General features: G+C 39.3%; 2 protein-coding genes across 4 annotated transcripts in view; one reads left to right on the top strand and one right to left on the bottom strand.

Moving 5' to 3' along the window:
* Nucleotides 1-8,077, top strand: part of LOC121526403 (gamma-aminobutyric acid receptor subunit rho-1-like) — a 30,151-nt gene extending 22,074 nt beyond the window's left edge. The window contains exons 6-10 of the mRNA XM_041812979.1: nucleotides 373-455; nucleotides 983-1,123; nucleotides 1,599-1,751; nucleotides 3,906-4,102; nucleotides 6,915-8,077. Of these exons, the coding sequence (XP_041668913.1) occupies nucleotides 373-455; nucleotides 983-1,123; nucleotides 1,599-1,751; nucleotides 3,906-4,102; nucleotides 6,915-7,220 (880 nt within the window). The 3' untranslated portion in view covers nucleotides 7,221-8,077. The remainder of the gene's footprint in view (nucleotides 1-372; nucleotides 456-982; nucleotides 1,124-1,598; nucleotides 1,752-3,905; nucleotides 4,103-6,914) is intronic.
* An 8,080-nt stretch (nucleotides 8,078-16,157) lies between these two features.
* On the bottom strand, nucleotides 16,158-21,183 carry LOC121526436 (peptidase M20 domain-containing protein 2-like). Of its 3 annotated transcripts, none has more exons than XM_041813025.1 (7): nucleotides 20,382-21,183; nucleotides 19,409-19,557; nucleotides 19,179-19,321; nucleotides 17,281-17,435; nucleotides 16,798-16,924; nucleotides 16,599-16,706; nucleotides 16,158-16,449 (listed from the first exon to the last, which is right to left on the bottom strand). In XM_041813025.1, exons 1-7 carry the CDS (start codon nucleotides 20,778-20,780, stop codon nucleotides 16,310-16,312), a joined length of 1,221 nt encoding a protein of 406 aa, XP_041668959.1. In that variant the 5' UTR covers nucleotides 20,781-21,183; the 3' UTR covers nucleotides 16,158-16,309. The 3 variants fall into 3 exon arrangements, with proteins under 3 accessions (XP_041668959.1, XP_041668960.1, XP_041668961.1); XM_041813026.1 differs by having other exon boundaries at nucleotides 20,454-21,183; XM_041813027.1 differs by lacking the exon at nucleotides 16,798-16,924 and having other exon boundaries at nucleotides 16,298-16,449.
* Nucleotides 21,184-21,703: the final 520 nt, after the last annotated feature.

Raw genomic sequence — 21,703 nt, 5'->3', positions numbered from 1 at the left:
CTTTGAGAATAGCTGTCCAGAAGTCCTGTACCGTTTCACATTCGTACAGCATATGAATCAATGAACCCCGTTCTGTATTGCATCTCCAGCATCTGTCATCACCCCTAAGTCCCAACCTTGACATTTTTGAAGGAGCATAATGACCATTGTTAAACTAGCTAATGGTCACTAACAATTTACAGCAGACAGTGCAATCTTTGTGCTTTTTTTGCGTCATTTGCGGATTTTAATTTGTTTATAAAAATATTTTTTAATAAAAAGACAGAATGACACCACTCAATGGCACTTACCATTAGCCGTTCCTTCTCATGTTTTCACTAAATAAAATTCACACAGTGTTTTTGATGTTTTCTCTGGTTTGCTGCTCTTCAGGGTGACCGTCACTGCAATGTGCAACATGGACCTCAGCCGCTTTCCCCTGGACACCCAAACCTGCTCGCTGGAGATAGAGAGCTGTGAGTAATTTATTTTAAATATGAACAGAAACTTAAGCATGACAAAATCTTTTTACACTGCCAACCTGCTGATTCATCTGTCCTCTGGCTCAGCGCAGATCAAATCACTTCATAGCTGGGAGATATATTATCCTTAACTACGTAAAACACTACTATCAGACTGTGTTTCCACTTTAGACCTAGACATGGACTTTCCCTCAGGCTAAAATGTTGAGCTCACTAAGCATTTATCTCAGATATATCATGCCATGAATCTTTTCAAGCTCATTTATGCTTTAGGGAGAATGCCAAGCTTTAGTTATGAGAGCTTCTTTTCCACTCAGCTTCTCTTCTAGTGAGGCTCAAAGACCAGAATCAGAGGCTATAATTGACTTTGCAGACTCAAGACTGCTCACAATTGTACTCTTGTCTTCCAAATCTTCTTTGTCACACTTTTAGTTCCCAGTCACATCTGACATTGTTCAAACTTAATCTGTCCTGATTTGGCTTCTCGCTGATTTACTTCTTTCTACTTGTTTTCCCCCCAGATGCATACACAGATGACGACCTGATGTTGTACTGGAAGAAGGGAAATGAATCCCTCAACACCGACGACAGGATATCTCTGTCCCAGTTTCTCATCCAGAAATTTCACACCACCACCAAGCTGGCGTTCTACAGCAGCACAGGTACAGTAATCCACAACACATGCACTTTTAATATAAGCAGCAAACTGAGGTGATTATGCAAATTGACCCAACTGGTGCATCATGCATGTAATACTAGATCACAATTTAATTAAACTTCATTGCATCTCATTTATAAGCCTTTCCCTTCTTAAATATCAAGTCGTCTTTACGTGATATCATGCATCCCTTGAAAGTGACACCAACAAGAATGTACAAACCTTTAATCCTTACTGCGAGACGAAAGGTGTCAGACTACTGCCCACCACTTGTATACTGCTGAAAAGCCTCCGTGAAAGCTCTGCAGCTTTCTTATAGCTGCAAGTCACTTCTATCTCAGAAGAGCAACCTGAAGCAGAGTAGGGATTTTATGTCATTACCCCCCCGCCAGAATAGAAGGGGACCCTCTGCCCCGAGTGTTTGTACGCTGTATCAGCTGCTAACATGTATGTGTAACGCTGATTTTTCTACTTTCCAGGCTGGTACAATCGTTTGTACATCCACTTCACCCTGAGGCGCCATATCTTCTTCTTCCTGCTGCAGACCTACTTTCCAGCTACTCTGATGGTCATGCTGTCCTGGGTGTCCTTTTGGATCGACCGCAGGGCTGTACCTGCCAGGGTGCCACTAGGTAGGAAAATGAAATCAGTCAAAGAGATCATTTTTAGATCAAAGATCAAAAAGAAAGGATAGAAACACCCCTGGGAAAAAGTAAGTGATTCAGCAGGGGGGAACCTCTGCTTTTTTGGCAGTAGTGGCTCAGTTGGGGTAGTGCCTTATGCGTGTTTTAAAAAGGTTGTGTGTTTTCTGCATGTTGGCTGTGTCTCGTTGCTGGCAGCCCTGTCTTTCCTCATAAGTTTTACCTTAAAAAATCTCCCTAAAGGGACATGATGAATTATATATAGGGCCTATAAAAACTATCAACCCCTGGATATTTTTTATTGATTTTTAAAATCAGTCATGGTAAAAAAATGGGCTTTTTCATGAAAAGAAATATTTCAAACTAGAAAAGCACTCAGAGAGCGCAGACCTCCACCATTAGCCCTATCTCCCAATAGTGAAGAATCCTTTAAAAAAATTCCTGGATCCAGACAGTGAATCTATTCAGTTCTTCCTTATGCCATTTCTGACATTTTCTGAAAATTTAATTAAAATCCGTCCATAACTTTTTGAGTTATGTTGCTAACAAATGAACAAACAAACTAACTAACAAACCCTGCCAATCACATAACCCCCTTGGCGAAGGTAATAAACCTCTTTAATGTCAAAGTGAAAACAGATTCCTACAAAATAATGTGAATTCAATGAAGATATGTAATGTAAAATAAAGGACTTCATAAATATTCATCCCATTCAAGTCAGTATTAAGTAGAGGCATCTTTGGCTGCAGTCACAGCAGTGAGTTTCTGTGGATAGGTCTCAGTCAGGCTTGCACATCAGGACACCGCAGTTTTTACTCCATTCTTCTTTCAAAACTGCTCAAGCTGTGTCAGATTGCAAGGGGATCCAGAGGAAACAGCCCTTTTCAAGTGCAGCTTGACCCAGCCACTTCACAACATTCACCTTGTTGTCATCAAACTATTTCCATGTAGCTTTTGCTGTTTGCGTCAGGTCATTGTCTTGCTGGAAAATAAATCTTCTCCAGGACTTTTTCTATATTTTGCCACATTTAAGTTACCCTCTACCTTTACAAGCCCCCAAGGGCTGCAGAGTGCAGTCTCTCCCGTCTCAAGCTTGTAACTCCCTCAGAGTAGTCATAGGTGTCTTGGTGGTCTCCTTCTTCCACGGTCACTCAGTTTGTGAGGACGTCCTGATCTAGGCAGGTTTACACATTTGCCATATTCCTTCTATTTCTTGATGATGGATTTAACTGAACTCCAGGGGATGCTCAGTGCCTTGGATTTTTTTTGTGTCCATCCCCTGACTTATACTTTTCAATAACCTTTTCTTTGAGTTGTTTGGAGTGTTCTTTTGTCTTCATGGTGTAATGGTAGCCAGAAATACTGATTCAGCAGTGACTGGACCTTCCAGACACAGGATTCTTTATACTACAATCACTTGAGACACATTCACTGCACTCAGGGATCCCCATTTCACTAACTGTGAGACTAGTAGCACCAAATGACTGGGCCTCTGTTGAATTAGGTCAGTCATTTTAAAGGGGGTGAATATTAACTTCACTTATTTTACCTTCATTTTTTAAATTTCATTGACATTTTATTTCATTGACATTACTTTGTAGAAATCTGTTTTCACTTTGACATCAATGAGCTTTTTATAATTCATTTTTTGGTTTAAACAAAGGCAAATTCTATTAACCATGGTTGGGGGTGAATTATTTTGATAGTCACTGTAACTGAGTGGGAAACATTCGGAATTAAAACATTCTGTACAAATGAGGCTAGTTGCTCCACAGAAATGCCAAACTGGGCTATTACTTTGAAAAGCACAGACTGGAAGTGTAAAAATACGCTGTTTATATTCCCTGTGGCACATTCTACCTTTGTGGACAAACGTGGCACACTATTCTATAGAATCTGCAGAATCTTAACTTTTGGAGGTGCTGGAAAATTAAACTTCTTTCACAAGAAGGTTAGCTTAGCTTTGCACAAAGAGAGAAAGAAAAAGTCTGTCAGAAAAGGAAATATCTTGAAAATAATAAATCAATAAATTTCCCTTTCTCTTTCTGAATGTGAGCTTTTAAATGCGAGTAGGCTGATGCTGCTGCGTTCAGGCAGAAACAGCTAGTTGTTTACCCGTGTGACTAAACTGTGTTTCACTCCAGGCATCACCACAGTCCTGACCATGTCCACCATCATTACCGGGGTCAACGCCTCCATGCCGCGGGTCTCCTACATCAAGGCAGTAGACATTTACCTTTGGGTTAGTTTTGTATTTGTCTTTCTGTCGGTGATAGAGTACGCGGCGGTCAACTACCTCTCCACGGTGCAGGAGAGGAAAGAGAGGAAACTGAGGGAGAGAGTAAGTGTGTTTTGATGTTTATTCTTATACATTTATTTATTTTGTTTGTTTTTAATTCCATGTTTTTAATATAAAAAACCCCAATAGATAGACTGATAGATCTACTTCATTGACTGGGATAGTGTTACAACAGTGGGTTATCAATACAAGTAACGCAACAGAACAAATATGCAGTAAATAATCACATCCAAGTGTTGTAGGTGTGGGTTAGGCTTAAAAATGCTCATACTTAGGCTCCAGTGTTTACTAACCTTTTAAAACATTCATTTTCCACCACTTAAAATATCTGTTGGTCTTTGGTGATATATTCAGAGATGCACCTTGTGATCTGTTGAGCCCTTGCACTGTTGTGTTGAAGTGGGATTGTGAATGCTTTCTTAAGAGTCTTTTGGCCCAGACGGAATCTGGTCCTCGCATTTTTCTGAATCTTTCTGGGGTGATGATTTGCCAAGTGGCTCCTTATGTTACTCATATTCCCTATCATGTGTGTCACTGCAGTCTGGCAGTGTCTGCGTATTGTTTTTGTTTTTTTGTCACCTTTTCTCCTTTGTCATTTCTTGGCAAAAGAAGCCAAAATGCTTCCACAAATCAGATTTAAAAGTTGCTGAAATCTCCACCATCTAAAACTTTGTCTCTCAGTTTTTCCTTGTCACTTGTTGCATCCACCATTTTCTTGCTGTTAGATCAAGCCTGTGAGTGGAGAGCAAAGGATGATGGGTACGCAAGGGCTAATGGTAGCTGTGGTTCTCACTTTCCTTTGCTTTGCTCCACTAAAAAAAACACACTTTTTGCCCTGAAGACCTACTGTCTGTAACTGTCACATGTCTGCGACAATATTGAGATGTTTCCGTCACCACAATACTGCAAAATTAACAATATCGTTACATCTCTAGAAATTATGTTCTTTCAGTTTTTTGAAGCACAGATGGCAAAGCAAAAGTGTTCAGGTGCATTGCCACCACTGCTTTCTAATCTACCGCCATTCAGTCTCTGGGCTTGTTTTCACTCAAATAGGGGTCTGATCATTCTGGAGAGCAGGAAGTGATGCTGGACTGCTTTTATCAGTAGAAACAAAGTCTTTAAAAGATATATATAAAGAGATAGAATGCCACACACTGTAGCAGAGGATGTGCATGTGTACTGGGACATGGACAATAGTCCTTTTAAATGGCCTAATTAAGCAATTACCATAGCTGGACTTAACTGTGCATACAAACTCACTAACTGACAGTAAGTGCAGAATTTCTAAGCAAATATGGTAAAATACAAATTAATTTTAATTCTGACTTTAACATCACAAACAAATCCCTATTTTTATTCACATGTGACTTTTATTTTACATTTACAGGGTTTAAGCCAGGGGTGTGCGAACTATGGCCTGAGGGCCACTTTTGTTTGGCCCGCAGCAAATTTTACAAATAAAATGAAATAAGGCTTTCATTAGAACATGAAACTTTTGCTTGACTGTATTTTACTCTTTAGTTTCAGCTACCATGTTGATTCTGTAAACAAACATTTTGACAAGAATAATTTAATGTTGTTTTTTAATTTGTGACTAAACTGAGACGACACTGTAAATGGTAAACATTGGCAACCAAAATAAAAATGATATCTTGATTTATAATGACCTAATTGATAACAGCAGCTGATAGAAGCAGCAATAGCATTCCAGGTGCGTAGCAGGGGCCAACCATGGCCCCTGAAATCTGATTGGCCTCCCCAAAAAATCCTCTAATTGATCGGCCATTTGCCTTGTCAACAACTTCCTAGCCATGTGAGCACACTCAGTCAATAAGAATATATAAACCTACGGCTGACTGGTTATACTAACTTAAATATCCCTCAAGGTGTGGTACATGAAAGTGGCCATTTTTATGTATTTCTATAAATGGAACTCAGTGGAACAAGTTTGGACACCCCTGGTCTAAGCAATATTAACCAATGAGTGATCCTTCTTTTTAGGTTCTACCTTGCAAGTAAAAATAAAACAGCAAGTGTTCCTCAGTTTAACAGTTTAACCTTTAACTTTCAGCTAATTTTAATGTTTGTTTTAGGTAGTTTTTCAAAAGTAGCCTTGCACAATGTGAAGATGCACAGAGGACAGGAAGTCTGCATTATTCTGACAGAGGAATCCTTTTTACGCTGACAACTGTTGATGGTCTGAAGCCAAGGGTGCAGATAATCCACCAAGTTTTCATTAATGTGAATTTTAATTGGTTTCACTTTTGCCAGCTTTATTCATGCATGTTTAAAATTCAATTAAAATCTCTTTGTGGGATGATTTAAATGTCCTGACTAGTGTGGATCAAATCAGAAGTTGGGAAACTTTCTCATTATATGCAAGAACACACACATATTAATACTTCTCTTAGAGTCAACTGGCTGGTTGACCTGATTTTATGGTGAAATATTTTACACATCAAAATATCTCTAAAGCAGTGGAGACATGAATTAATTATTCATGTTCCTTTCCAATAAGCAGATGAATATTCTCAAAATTGGCTCAGTTTAAGCTCTTGGGGCTATGGCAAATTATTTCTGGGACTACAGCTTGTGTACTTTACTGCTATTCTTCACCCGCCAAATGCTGCAGCATATGGAGCCAAATTGCCCACATACCCCGAGGAGCATTTCCAGCACAAACATCCTTCTATAAATGTTTTATGCCAAAGTTATTAAGGAGCACTGAGTGTGCAGAAAATATGCTTAACGTTTAACAAACAAACATATTCGTTTTCTTCATTTAGTTTATTTTGAAGGGTTTACAATAAGCAGATTTCAGAGTGTCATAATACATTTGTTTTTCCTGCAGCTGCCGTGTACTTGTGGTATTGGCAACCCGGACGAGATGATGATTGACCCCCAGATCACTGGCTACGGGTCAATGGATATGAACACAACAGGCAATTACGGGATGCCTGAGAACGGCGGGCGCCAGGAGCCAAGAATGTTGGCCCAAGTGGCACTCAATGACCCGCAGATCACCGGCCAGGTGAAGCCGTCCAGAGGCTACGTGAACATTTGGATAGACACCCACGCCATAGACAAGTACTCAAGGGTGCTGTTTCCTGGAGCCTACATCCTGTTTAACATCATCTACTGGTCCATCTACTCGTAACGCAGGAGAACTGCCTATGATGAGACTCGGGATGATGCGCCTGGCTTGATTATAACAGAGCAGGACAAAAACATTACATTTAATGCTTTTCAGACAGAGAGACTGCTCAAAAGATGCATGGGGACCATTTGCAGATTGGTGACCATTGCCTTCTTCTTGACCCAGCCACTTAAAACTGAAGAGTTTAAAGATGAGCTTCAGACAGGACGGACATACTGGCTCATTTTTGTCACTCTGATCAAACCAGTGTGATTTTACACAGTAACTATTGTGCTGTTGATGGAAAGACTTTTGGATGTTTTCCAGGCGAACTGCACACAGATGCATGCACACGGACCTTTGTAATTTTTCAGTTTTAGTTTTATTTCAGTTCTAGTTGCAGTGACTCTCTGAGCACATTTTCAGAACTGATAAATGTTTCAAAATGGATTTTGTGACATTGCACGTCCCGTCTTGACAATCAAAAGCAAACTGAAATATCTTTTCAGGACCCTTCAGATGTTTTTGTTTACCCTTAATATTTCAGAAGACATGATTAATACCGTTCTCTTTACTAACCCATGGAGGACATAATGCATACATTGAATTTTATTTTGTTTTCAGGTGTATTTTTTCTTTCTGGAGATCTCAAATTATTGGTCACATAATTGGGATAGCAATGCTTGTTTTCCAGGGATTAGGATTTTATTTGAATCAGGTTTTTTTCTATATCATGAGAAGTTAACTCATTACCAAGAGGAAAAAAACGCTTTTATACCAAGATAACATGAAAAATACACATGCATCTCAAAAGATTTGAAAACCATGTAAAAGCTGATTTTTCCACCAATGATTTACTTCAGAAAGTTAAATTTCCACATATTGTTGATCCATCTCATACAAACTGAAACATTTCAAGACTTCTTTTGTTTTAATCTTGATGATTACAGCTTACAGCTCTCAAAAATCCACTATCCTAAAATATGAGAATATTGTGGAAAAGTCTAATTTGCATAGGTTTCCTAAGCCTTCCTTCTCTCATTGGTTCAGTACACAACTGCAGTCATGGGGAAGACTGCTGACTTGACAAATGTCCAGAAGACAATCATTTGCACCCTTCACAAGGAGGGTAAGCCACAGAAGGTCAATAGTGAAAGCACAGGCTGTTCTCAGAGGCTGTATCAAAGCATATTCATGGAAAGTTGACTGGAAGGGAAAAGTGTGGTAAGAAAAGGTTCACAAGTGACAGTGATGAGCTCAGCCTTCAGAGGATTGTCAAACAAAGCAGAATTAAGAACTCCAAGAACCTGGAAGGAGTGGAGTGGCTGGAACCAGTGGATCAAGAGCCACCACACACAGACAGGTACAGGAAATGGGCTACAAGTGTTGTGTTCTCAGAGTTGAGCCAATCCTGAAACATAGACGATATCAGCTTCCCCTAGGCTAAGGAGAAAAAGAACTGGGCCGTTGCTCAATGGTCCAAAGTCCTGTTTTCAGATTAAAGTATATTTTGATTTTCATTTCAATCAAGGCCCCAGAGTCTGGAGGAAGATTAGGGAGGTACACAATCCAGGATGCTTGAAGTCTAGTGTTTTCAGAGATTCTGATTTCCTTTTCCAGCAGGACTTTGGACCTGTCCACAGTGGATACAAAACTACCTGAAATTGGTTTGCTGACCATGGTATTACTGTGCTTGGTTGGTCAGCCAACTGGCCTGACCTGAACCCCGTAGAGAATATCTGGGGTGATACACAAACATTACAGACAAGCTGAAAGCTGCTATCAAAGTAACCTGGGCTTCATAACACCCTAGCGGTGCCATGGACTTAATGCCTTCATGACACGGCTCGTAGATGCAGTGATGTGTGCAAAAGGATCTCCAACCAATCACTGAGTACATAAATGAGCATATTTTTTTATTTTTTGAGCTGTAAGCTTTAATAATCAAGATCAAACAAAAAAAGTCCTGAAATATTTTACTTTGTAATGATTAATCTAGAACATTGTTTCCCAGACTTTTTACTGGTGAGCCACTTTTACAAGGTACAAACCATCACGACCCAAAAACTTAATTTTCTGTACGTTATTGCTGCTCAAGTCTGTTTACTTTGGCGTGTGTGGCTAGTTGGTTGAGCTGATGGCCTGTGCTAGCTTGGATTACATAAATTCCAGACTCAGTCTAGTGTTACCCAATGTTTTCTGTTTTATAAGCCTGGAAGAGGCCACCTCACCTTCATCACATAGACTTTCTTCACATGCGAGGCCCCTTGGGCCTTCAGTAGCAGCCTGGTCTGGAGCATCAAGCATCAATAACTGTGACTCAGGATCTTTTGCCATCCAGTAGCTGGTACAGTCTTGTTGGGTTTTCTTATGGTGAAGAGGGTGAGTGTAATAGTGTGGAGTCCCCCAAGGTGGCCAAATGTGTCCTACAGATGTAAATATCAAATTATCATATATAAATTTGAAAACAAATTTGGCGACCTAAAAAAAAACCCCAATCTCTTGCGACCCAAATGTGGGTCCCAAGCCAAACTTTAGGAATATAGAATATAGAAGTGTCACTTCTTGAATTAAATCACAAAATGAAATGAACTTTTTCATGATATTCTAATTTTTGAGATGCATCTGTAAGTGGAGAGCTCCAGATAACAACCAAAATTTACATGCTACCACAAGAAAACAGTGAAATACAATGTATGAATGAAGCCAGTTAGCTTAGCACAAACACTGTAAAAACAGCTAGCTTGGCTCTATTCTGAGGTAAAACCATTCATCTACCACCTTCTAACAGCCTGAAAACAGACCACACTAGCTCTTTCCTCCTGTCTCTAGTCATGGTGCTAAGCTAAGCTAAGCTAAGCTCAGCACCTTGCAGCTCTGGCTTCATATCTAACTGAAGAGAAAATCTTAATCTCTTCATCTCAATCATGAAAGAAACTGAATTAAGCTGAATTAACTCCCCGAAAATATGTGACTGTTTTACAGATGAAATTAGCTCCTTTCTACATCTGAATTAGGGTTTTGCTTTTGCAGCACATTATGATATAAGTCAGTATTTATTTCATTTCATTTCATTGTGATCTTTGTAACAATGAAATCATTTTGATGTCCATTGCATTTGTGTGATTTGAGCAAGTTTCTAAAGCTAAATAGTGCAATCTTTTAAAATTATACAAAAAGAAAAAACATGCTTGGATTGTCCCAAACATTAATGATGGTATGAACTTTTCTAAATGTCCTAATTTCTTTTATTTTGATACAAATGAAACTCATTTCCTCTGTTTGGTGTTGTGAGGCTTTGAGGTTCACTGTGACCTGTTAGTTGATAGTTTTATTGTCTTTTTCAGCTTAAAATAACTTTATACTTTTAAAGATATGTTAAAGACAGCTCGTTGATTTATGACATTTCAGTGACCAAATACAGAGGTATGTAATGAAAGTGGTAAATGCTGAGGAAATGCTTTTGTTTCCGGAAGCATGAAAGTTATTTTTGCAGAGCTTAGGTGCTTAGCCACAAGATCATAATGCTGTACATCTGACATCTCTTTAATCTAATAAATCTTGCTTGTACAAACTGAAATGAAATGACACACTGATTACAAGAAACAGATGCTTTTCAGTTTATGCATCTGGCAGAATTTTTATAAATCTTCCCCAAGCTTGGTCCCATTTTTATCCTGTTTCCCTGCTCTGTGATACAGTGCTGGAGGGCAGCTTTCACACTGATTAGATGTTGGGTTGCTACCAGCACGTTCTTCCGTGTAACACTGGCATACTACGCCTGTAGGCCTTCATGCATATGAGCATTTATACCAAATCATATCAAAGTGTTCTGTCATACCATTTACAGTCACATATTTGTACTGCATAAATACATCTTTATACAACCTCAATTCCTAAAAAGTTGGGACATGAAGCATTACCTTTTCTTTTAAAAACACTGTAAGGCTGTGTTTTTACCAAAGGATCTAGTTTAAATCACTTCAGTTCCATTTCATATGGTATATGGGCCATATGTGGGCTATGGTTTACACTACGCTATTACTTTGATTTCCACTCTCAGAAGTTAGGAAAGGTGTAAGGAGGTGGTGGCCATGATGTGATAAATAAATTGTGGGTTTCATTTTCAGTTCAACATATACCTCCTTTAACCTCAAACAAATTCATCAATAAATATGGTAGCAATATTTGAAGAATTAGCAATGACAGCCATGACCGGTTGAAAATAGAACAATGCAATATTAGCATTAGCAGCTAGGATGATAATGTAATAGAGAGAACTATTATTCATAATTATAAGAGTGTAGAGTTCTTCTTAGATTCAATTTTACTGTTCTAGTAATCATAATGAGTAGATGATGTTAAGTGGCTGTGCTTCTGTTAGCACTGTTTTGTTTAAGAGTTGGCCATTGTTTCTACTTCAAAGTTTTATATACTTCTTCTATTGGTAATCCAGCAGGTATTTCAAAGTCTGGTGCAGCGGTTGCTATTTGAACAAGTCCACGAGGCATCCCTGAATTATAAGCGGGTGGAGGGGCCCTGTTCCCGAGCAGGACCATTCTGGGCACACCTCAGTGTAGCCCAGTGCGGCAAAACTGGTGATGGAAAAGGAAATCAGCACAGTTTGGATCAGCAGGAACAAAAGTCATCATGAAAAAGCCTGTGTGCTAAGACCTCTGGCAGTCTAGGCCCATAGTGGTATAACTAACTAAGAGCTGGTCCAGGTCTGAGCCAACCCTATTTATAAGCTCATCAAAGAGCTCTTAAAGGTAGAGAGACTGCCTGCCTCCTGAACACCAAAGGTAGATGATTCCAAAGGAGAGGGGCCTGGTAACTGAAGGATCTGCCTCCCATACTACTTTTAGAGACCGAAGGTACCATGAGCAGGTAAGCATGATCTAGAGGGGATCATATGGCACCATGAGCTCTTTAAGATAGGATGGTGCTCTTTTCCTAGTTCTGGTCTGCAGGGCTACGGGGACATTTCTCAGGTTCAACAATTTTTGGTATGCTGTATTTGTGATAATTCTGGTCAAATATTGGGTTTCAATAACCTGGCACGCCAGATGGATGTGTTTCACACATCCATCTGAAAACCTTCGATAGACAGAGTTTGGGATAGGGCAGAGGCTTTGAAAAAAAACTTTGAGGGTGATTGGATGAACGTTCTGTCCGTCACATCTTTACGGGCCAATCAGAGCAACAAAACATGTGATGTAGCCGCTACTGAGCTGCGCCTGCACCCCACCGAAGGAGTATACACCATAAAAACTGCATAGCTTGAACCATGGCAACTGTAGACATGTCAGTACATGATTTTTTTTTTTTTTGAAAAGAAAACAACTCACTGCTGTTCTTTGTTCTTCTTTTAACGGAGAAATGTCATCAAGTTCTGATAAAACTGACGCTTTAGCAGCATCCATGCTAATGTTTTCCACCACTTCCACTGGCCTCTTGTTGCTGCTTGCTTACGTCACGACTCTGCTGCGCCCCAAAGTACTGCCCCTCGACGCTGATTGGTCCTTTCACTTTCTAACTGGGCCCAAACTGTTCAGATGGGAGCTTTGCAAGATGGATTTACCAGTAAGAAACACAGAGATGGGCATATCCATCTGCTTTGCAAGGTTAGGGTTACAATGTTATTCCATTCTGTATTTGTTAAAATTTGACAAAGCATCTCAACTTTACAGGAACTGGGACTCTACGTACATATATCATACTAAGTCATTTGAAGAGCTAAAGGCAAAATTCAATCACTGAGAAATTTTAAACATCCCAGAGAAATTTGGACCATTTAAATTTTAGCACTATTATTCTTCAACGAGCATGAGCATAGGCATCACCCAAGGGCAAATACATAAAAGAATAAAACCTTAAAAATAAGTCTAATCTGACATTTTAATGGATCTGTGATCTCTCAGGAATTCAAGGATTTTAAATCAATGTGTGCTCTGGTGAAAGCAAAACTCTAAATGAGTGAAACGGCCCTGGGCTGTCCACTCAAAGTAATGGATCTGAATCAGCGCTCATGACAACCTCGATTTGGCTCACATAGTTTAAATCAATCTCTGAAGTGTTGTTTTTTTCAAAGCAGGGTGAAAGTATGGCAAGGTACAAACTCTGCAAACCAAATCCATTAAAGACTCTATTGTGTGTTGTTAATGAGTTTTTTAGTAGGTGGAACTGCCTCCAGGGGTCTCATTCTCTACAAAACAAACAAACCCATTGATTAAAAGTCATTAAAACACAGACACACACACCCACACACACACAAACAGTTTCACTAGCGTTGTTGTTATTTTTGAGTTTTTTCTTGGATGATGCTCGTTAAAAACTGAAGGGTACCAATTATCAAGGTGTTTATAAAACTAATTAACAGGAAATCTTCAATGTAAAAAATCCCAAAAGGTTCTCGTGGTAAAAGCTTTAACAAGATCAGGAATTTAAACTTCAATTCCATGCAAGAAAATAAAGCTAAGCATAGTTTATGTTTTCTATTACCAAAAACTCTCTAAACTCTACTATCTTTTTCACTCAAATCAGTTTTTGGTTAAAAGGTACGATACAAGAGCTGTAGTTTTTTTGTTTCTAATTCTGAATATTTTGTTGCCAGTTATCATTTAAATAACAGATATTGTATTGTTTTAAAACCTGCCATAATGAAAATATCCCGAATTTTGACAACCTTACCTCACAGAGGAGTTTTTGTCTTTCAAGCACAATAAAGCTGCATAGAATGTTTTAATAAAGCTTAGCATAAGTTCGAGCAGGAAGACTGTTTCATCTTCAGTCATCCTTTCATTTATTAAGAATCACGAGCTTGTTTTTCTTGTCCTGCTCTGGTAATAAACTGTTGAGGGTGTCTACTCTCTTAAATTCTGAGCCAGTTCCTCTCTGCCACGACGTCTCTCGATCCAATCATCCTGCTGTTGCCATATTTTAAAAGCTGTTCTCTTCTTCTCCGCAGTTAGTCTGTTTCAGTGCAACCGCTTCAACCCTCCTCCACCCCAGCTACCTCCATTACATCTCATCGGTTTTCAAGTCCCGATCCTTCGTGCCATCCCTTCATTGCCATCTCCAAGTCATCTCATCAGTGACTGGGTCAAGCTCCTCAGAAATCCATTCCTCATCTTAACCTTCTCTTTATATCATCACAACCAGTGTCCAGACTCCATAGGGGGTATCCTGTCCTGCTGTCAGCCTCACTACTCCTTGAAGTTCATGAAGACATCACGAAGGAGTATATTTACCAAAGTCGGGTCACATTTTCAAACATTTCCAGAGTTGTAAAATTAAGCATTGTTAAACTTATCTTGACTGAAATCTCACCAAAAGCCAAGGTCAGAGGCATTATAGTTTCTGACTGTTTGTACATCCATGCCAATGTTAAGGACACAAGACCTCATGAAAAAATAAAAGGATCTTCTTCAAACTTTGCAAAAAATGAATCAGTGATGAACTATTTAGATTATGGAGGTCTGTGGTTAAGGTCAGTTGGCTTCATATTCATCAATTGTTTGTAAATGTGATACTGTATTTCAGCATTACTTTGAGCAATTTCCCTCAAACTTTGTGCAAATGTCCACTCTAAATCAAGGATTAACAATCGAAATTTGGCAGTCAAAGGTCACTGTCGATGGGCCTCGTGTTTATCCCTTGCATGTGAAGGTTCCATCTCAATAGCGCTGAATTTTTCTCACGAACGATTTTCTACTTTGAATGATGGATAAACCGATCAAATTTTGGACATCAAAGCTCAACATTCAAGGTCATTTAGCCTGACTTGTACTTCGTTTTTTTTCTCAGCAATTTGTTTCAACTCTATTTTCGATATTATGACTTAATTCTCAGCATTTTCTTTTTTTTTTTTTTTAATTTTTTTACAACATTTCAACTTTAATCATGAAACTATTTCAAGTTCATTCTAGACATTACATCTTTTTTTCTGGGCATTTTCACTTTATTATTGAAGTGCACACCATCATATTTTCCTTCATCCCTGGCCCTAATCCTCATCTGTATAATTTTGTTTACAAGATGTTAAAAATTTTCAAGTACTGACCAATTTTGATGTGTCACTAGTTTGACTAAAAAGCTATGTGACAATAAAAACTTAAAGATGTTCAGCTGTCACTTGATGCAGCTTGAAAGACAATTATTCCTTTAAAATGGTGTTGTTTATTATTGTCCTGATAACTTTTGTGCATGAATGTAATATGTTTTTTATGATTGGTTTTGGAAGCATAGATCACTCTTCAAATGCATTACTCTTAAAAATGTAGTAATAACTAAGGATCGCTAACCTTACATGCCAGATAGACTGTTTTTTAAATCTATTGCATAGGATATATTTCACATTCATCTGGGAAACCTCCAATACAATGCATTTGGAAAGGGCAGGACTTTTCAAAAAATTCTCAGAAGATGACTGGATGAGTGTCCTGTTTGTCACAATCACGATGGACCAATAAGAGTGACAAGGCGCAATGAGATGAGAGACATATGCAGCTCCAATAGTAACCTAAGCCTGACAGACAAGTGCTGTTACAGGCTATGGGCATCTTCTCTGATAAGAGAACCTTTCAACGTGGCATGTATTCAACACTTTGGCCCTTCATTCCTCAGGCCTTATCCTTATCCTTATCCATTCATCCCACAGTCCTAGGTCCATGCCCTCAAATCTTCATTCATCTTCAGCCACCACCCAGTCACTACAATTTTTACCATGCATATTATAATAAACTCATCTAAATACATATCTGTCTTGGTGTGGTGTTTGTGAACTAAAGTTCCTGGCACACAACGCTGTAAAATACAGATTCCCATGTCAGTGCCAGTGATAGCATAAGCTCAGTTGTCAAAAATATCACCCACTATGACAAGTCAGACAACAGACAAGTCAGCTATAAAATGTAGTGTAATTTGATTATTTCAATTTATTTGATTTTTCAGGGACAGTGCATTTTGATTAACAAAACAGTAAAAAAAACAGCTGTCATTGTTAGCTGTTGTTTCTAGCTGTTTTTTTTTAAAGCTGATGCCATAAAACACACAAAACAAAACAAGTCTCTGCATTTCTAGATTCGTTAAATCTGCGTAGCTTCATCTCGTCATCTATCCTGCTCCAGTTTAGCCAGCCTGAAGTCATCTCTCACTTGCCTCAGTAGATCAGGACAGCACACTACATCCACAGCTGTCATAGCCAGAGCTTTGGCTGTCCTCAGGGTGAACAACTGGGCCTTCTCGGATCCTGACAAAGGAGAGAGCAGCACAGGAAATCTAAAGAATCTGGTTTATAGCAACTGAACAGACAAGCTAAGTGACCTGGAAAGACCTGAAAGCAGATCCTCTGATCATAGCAGAGCTTTCTTCTGTCTAAACAGACAAATGCTGTGATACCTGCTGCTTCTGTGTATTCTTCAGTGTGATTAAATGCGTCCGTGCAGATGTAGAAGAAAGGATGGATCCCAGGAACACTGAATGAAACGTTGCCAAAATCTGTAGAGCCTGCCAGATGATTATAAAATCACCAAGAGTAAGTCTTTTTGATTCAGCGAATAACTTCACAAACATTAGAGATTCAAAATCTGGTTCTTACCAGAAAAGTTGTCTGGCTGCTCTGGAAACTGAATCCCCAAAGCTTTCCCATTAGCCTCATACAGCTTTGCAAGTGTGGCATTAGGCAGAATGTTATGGTTTTCGTGACTTGGGTAGCTTATTTCCACCTTAAATTTCATGCATACAGAAATGTTAGACCATGATGCAAACAGAGATCACTGTAAAGTATTTATAGCTCATAAAGCTCCATGCATGTGCCGTAACGTGAACCAAAGGTGCCTGAAGCAAGTGCAGATGTAGGAGAAAATTAGCCTGAGGATAACGGAATTACATAACATCAACACTCAGAGCATATTTACAGGAAGATGTTAAAAAGGGCAATGTTATATAACAGCCAGCTTTCTTTATAACATACAGTATGTGTTGCTACATCTGTGCAGGACTGTTAATCTACATATCATGGATTTAATGTGTGCCCATCCATGAGAGAAACAACTGAGACAACGTTTTTAGGTCTGCTTACTTTGCAGCCTGTGGCGAGCGCAGCGGCCCTGAAGCAAGCCTCGGCTTTTTCCTTCAGAATACAAAGATCCTTCAGCAGTGGGGTGCGCAGATAAAAATGCAACTCTGAGAAGTCGGGGATAATGTTGGGCTTCACACCTCCATGTTTGATGATGCCTGGAGTGGAGGAAATGGACAGGATGTGCCTAGAGTTTGTGTGTTATTTTGGATTTCTAGGAGAGAGATCAAACAACCTGCTTAGCAAGAGGGGATGAAAATGTGTTGCCAGACTTTCATGTCCTAGTTGCTTTTCTTGCTGAATAGGTCTAACAGCGTGATGAAAAAGACATCACAAGGATAAACAGGATGGCTCTGATTTTACTAATAAAAATTAAAGGTACACCATGTAGAATTTGCAGTTGTTATGTCTGCATTAGATACAATGAGATAAATCCTATTTTATATATTTAACAATATCCCATACGTTCTGCAAGCTTTCAAGCAGAGAAACCCTTCATTTTTATAGTCATAACATCCCATGTTTTGCTGTGGTGGCTACATGACAGAGCCACTCTGATGATGCACATGTGCAGAAAACACTGGATGTTCCAGCACCTATGAAAGGTATTTGTCCCCCTGGATGTTTTACCCTTTTAATGATTTAATAAATCAGTCATGGTCAACATATTTAGGCTTTCTAAGATATGTAATGGAAAATAAGTGACTACATAAATATTCACCCCCTTTAAAGTGACTGATCTAATTTAACAGATGTCTAGCCAATTAGTGATCGTCTCATAATTAGTGAATTTGGGATCACCTGAGTGCAGTGAGTGTCTTTCAAGTGATTGCAGTATAAAGACACCTTTGTCTGGAAGATCCAGTTACTGATTAATCAGTATTCATGGCTACCATAACACCATGAAGACAAAATAACACTCCAAACAATTCAGAGAAAAGGTTATTAAAAAGTATATATACAAAAAAATATCTGAGGCACTGAACATCCCCCAAAGTTCAGTTAAATTCATCACCAACAAATGGAAGGAGACTAGTGAGAGAGGCCCCAAAGACACCTCTGACTACTCTGAAGGAGGTACAAGCTTCAGCAGCTGAGATGGGAGAGACAACAACTGTTGCCCAAGTTTAATAAAAGTGTATGCAATGTATTGTTTTGTCGAATCAAATTAAATTGTGGAAATTTGTATGGAATTTTAGGGGCAATCCCACTTCTACCCCTTAACCCTCCCTCTTGGTCCTTTAAACAGAGTGGTAAGGGGTAGGGGTGAAAACCTTCCCTAAAGAAACAAGACGCCACTTGATAGCTGTTCATCATCACACATTGCTGATAAAGAGTGCATCATCAGAGGTGAAAATAAAGCTTCGACCTTCTCTTTCATACTATGGATTTCAGTGTTGATCTTCTCCATTTATTTATACAGTTAATAGCCCTCGTTCACACGAGTACATACCAAAAATACAATAACCTTCCATCCCTAGTGGTTAAAGATTGAATAAGCTATATGACAAAACCTCAACTGTATTTTGATAATCTTTTATACATGTCAAAAATATCTACGTTCACACGCCTCCTTCGTTATCCATTGTTCCATTTTGTAAGTGAACGCAGTGCATGGTGGGAAATTCATCATACCCCTTGGTTTCAAGTTTGGTCCTGACAAATCTTTGTTTCAAGGGCTATGTAGCCCTTGATTCAAAAGAGAATTGGGATACCCCTTCACCTGACGTGAGTCAGAAAACTAGAGGGGAAGGGCTAAGATAAGGGCTAAGGTCTAGAAATGGGACTGACCTATAATTCTGTTGAAAGGTATCATCACATACCTAGTTAACCGACTTTTCATCTAGATTTTTAAAAAGTACATTCAGTTCTTCCCATCACAGTTTCTATCCGTTCCTCACCGTGAAGCCTCCACTCTGGTTTGAGCTTCTGTCTCAGGGCAGACATGTTGTTGTAAGCGAGCACAGCAGCATCCAGAGCGTTCACTCCCTCCCAAGGGTACGCAGAGGCATGTGATGCCTTCCCATAGTACTTCACTGACACTCTGTAAAACATAAACACAGCAGGTTAAAGGTTACTGGTAACAAGTGGAAGAAAATCCATATATACTAAGAAGTAAACAGGAACTTGCTCTTTGAGTGCGATGCAGGGCAGGAAAGAAGCGTCTTGCTGGGCTGGGTGAGCCATGAAGACAAGGTCGACGTCAGAGAAGGCCCCTGCGTTCATCAGGTCGATTTTTCCTCCAATGTCCTCCTCTGCAGGAGTCCCGAGAACAGTTATCTGATTAAAAATAAGGTATGATTCAGTTATATCACATTATCAGCACAAAGTGTTAAGGTTTTTCAAACACTCATGTATCATCATCATATTTCCATTACTGTTTGTGTATTTGATAGATTTTGTATGTACTGTCTTGTTTCTTTGTTTGGACTCTACTGCGTTGACAACTAATGGAGATCCTTCCAATGTAAACAGATGAATGAAATATTTCCCTCAGAATAACCTCAATTTTCATCAGAGCAATCGATCTCTCTGTCCACCCAGACCATCTATCTTATACGGTTTTGGTAAGGGGAAAGTTTTTTCCAGCCTAAGAATACAAATAGAAATCTATACATTGTCAACAAAATCCATTTGAGGAAATAAAGAATATATTGTAATGCTCTAGAATGGGCGTTGTATACAAAGCATTCGTAAATAATTATATACAAATATTGCTGCATAAGTTATCATATAATCATAAAATGTAAAATGATTATAGTCCACTCATAAAGAAAATAAGAAAAAGGGATATTCATATTTTAATGTTGGAGAATTCAAATACAGTTTTGAAAATCTAATTTGTTAATGAGTTGATTTCAATATCTTATATCTATAAAATAAAAAGAATGACATAAAAGAAAGAAAATCGTGATAAATTAAATTGTTAACCTAATATGTGTATGGTATCATGATTTGAGTGCATTGTAACATCCCTAGAACATGGGTTTCCTTGTTGTATTTCTGTGAAATAAATTCATCCTGACCCTCTGACCCCAGGGTCAGAGGGTCATCCGGGAACTTTACTCAAGTATGTTGATAGCAGAGTCTGTGTTACTGTTTACCTTCACTGGTACAGGGATTTCACTCTGGTTTTCTAAAGCAGCTTTCATGCCCAGAGCGGCGGCTGCTCCCACCTCTGCTATCAGGTTGTGCCCGCACGCATGCCCGATACCCGGCAGCGCGTCGTACTCGCACAGGAACGCCACGTTCACCAGCGGCTCATCCTCCCTGCCTCCCACTGGGCCCCACTGGGCACGAAACGCGGTCTGTAGTTTGTAGTGACTCTCTACCGCCCACGCCCGGTCCTGGGAGAAGAAACTGACCAGTCTGTCGTGCGCATGCGTCTCCTCTCCGGCCAGTTCTGGTCGACTCCAAATGTCCCGACTTACACTGTAGAGCTCGTCTTTATGTCTGTCTACACACAGCTGGAGGGTGTCTTTCATCTGCTGCAGATTATCCATGCTAACAGACACACTGTTTATCAGTTTGACTTACTTCAGACGTCAACGTGCACTGTGTGGACAAACGCTATGTCCACGTGACGGCCGTCTATGCGGAAAATAGTTTCCTACGAGGAAAAGTCAAGTGAAGGCTCTTTCCTCTCGGACATAAACTTCGAAAACTTTCAACAAAAAACTGAATGGACGTCACATTATGGAGAAATTTGACAGCCCACAGTAGCCTAAATGCAGACTAGATGGGAAAAAAAATCGCCTATTATGCAAATTCTTGTACCTAAAGTGGCCTTTTCCTCTCATTTTCCAGCCTGCGCTCAAAGCTCGTGAACACTATGCCAACATGGGACTCCGGTTATAAAGAAACATGTAAATCGGGGTGAGCCCATAGACGTATAATGTCTATGGGTGCGCCTTCTTGGTCTAGAGCGATGACGTTTTTTACGTCATTACGTTAAATCAATGAGGACACACGGTCAGGATAAGCAGCCAGGGATAAAAAAAAAAATTACCATAATGTGCTTTTTGGTTAACTTCGGCCTATATAAGCAGGGGCGGTCAAAATAAATTGGAGTCCCAGACATATGAAGTCCTTCTCAGTTTCATTTGCTCACATGCTCACCTCTGACTTTATAATGTATTTTACGCCATTTTACACACTTTTAAGGATTTTCTATTCTATTCATATCTGCCTTGCTTTAATTTATTGATATGAAGACATAGTGGGGCTTTTTTTTAAGGATTTTAACTCAGCAGGGGGTCCAGAGGTTATTCCAAGGGAAATTATTTAGGTTTATGAATCTCTTTTTCGATGTTATTTTATGCATTATGGTCCCCTTATTCATATTCTAAGTGCTCATCCTAATTATTTAAATACTTTTTTTTTATCAGTCATGCATAAGTTTTAGGCATGTAGGCCATTAAGAATT

This window comes from Cheilinus undulatus, linkage group 18 (assembly GCF_018320785.1).
Source record: "Cheilinus undulatus linkage group 18, ASM1832078v1, whole genome shotgun sequence".
In the NCBI taxonomy this organism is placed as follows: domain Eukaryota; kingdom Metazoa; phylum Chordata; class Actinopteri; order Labriformes; family Labridae; genus Cheilinus; species Cheilinus undulatus.
This window is presented reverse-complemented; position numbering and strand designations above follow the sequence as displayed.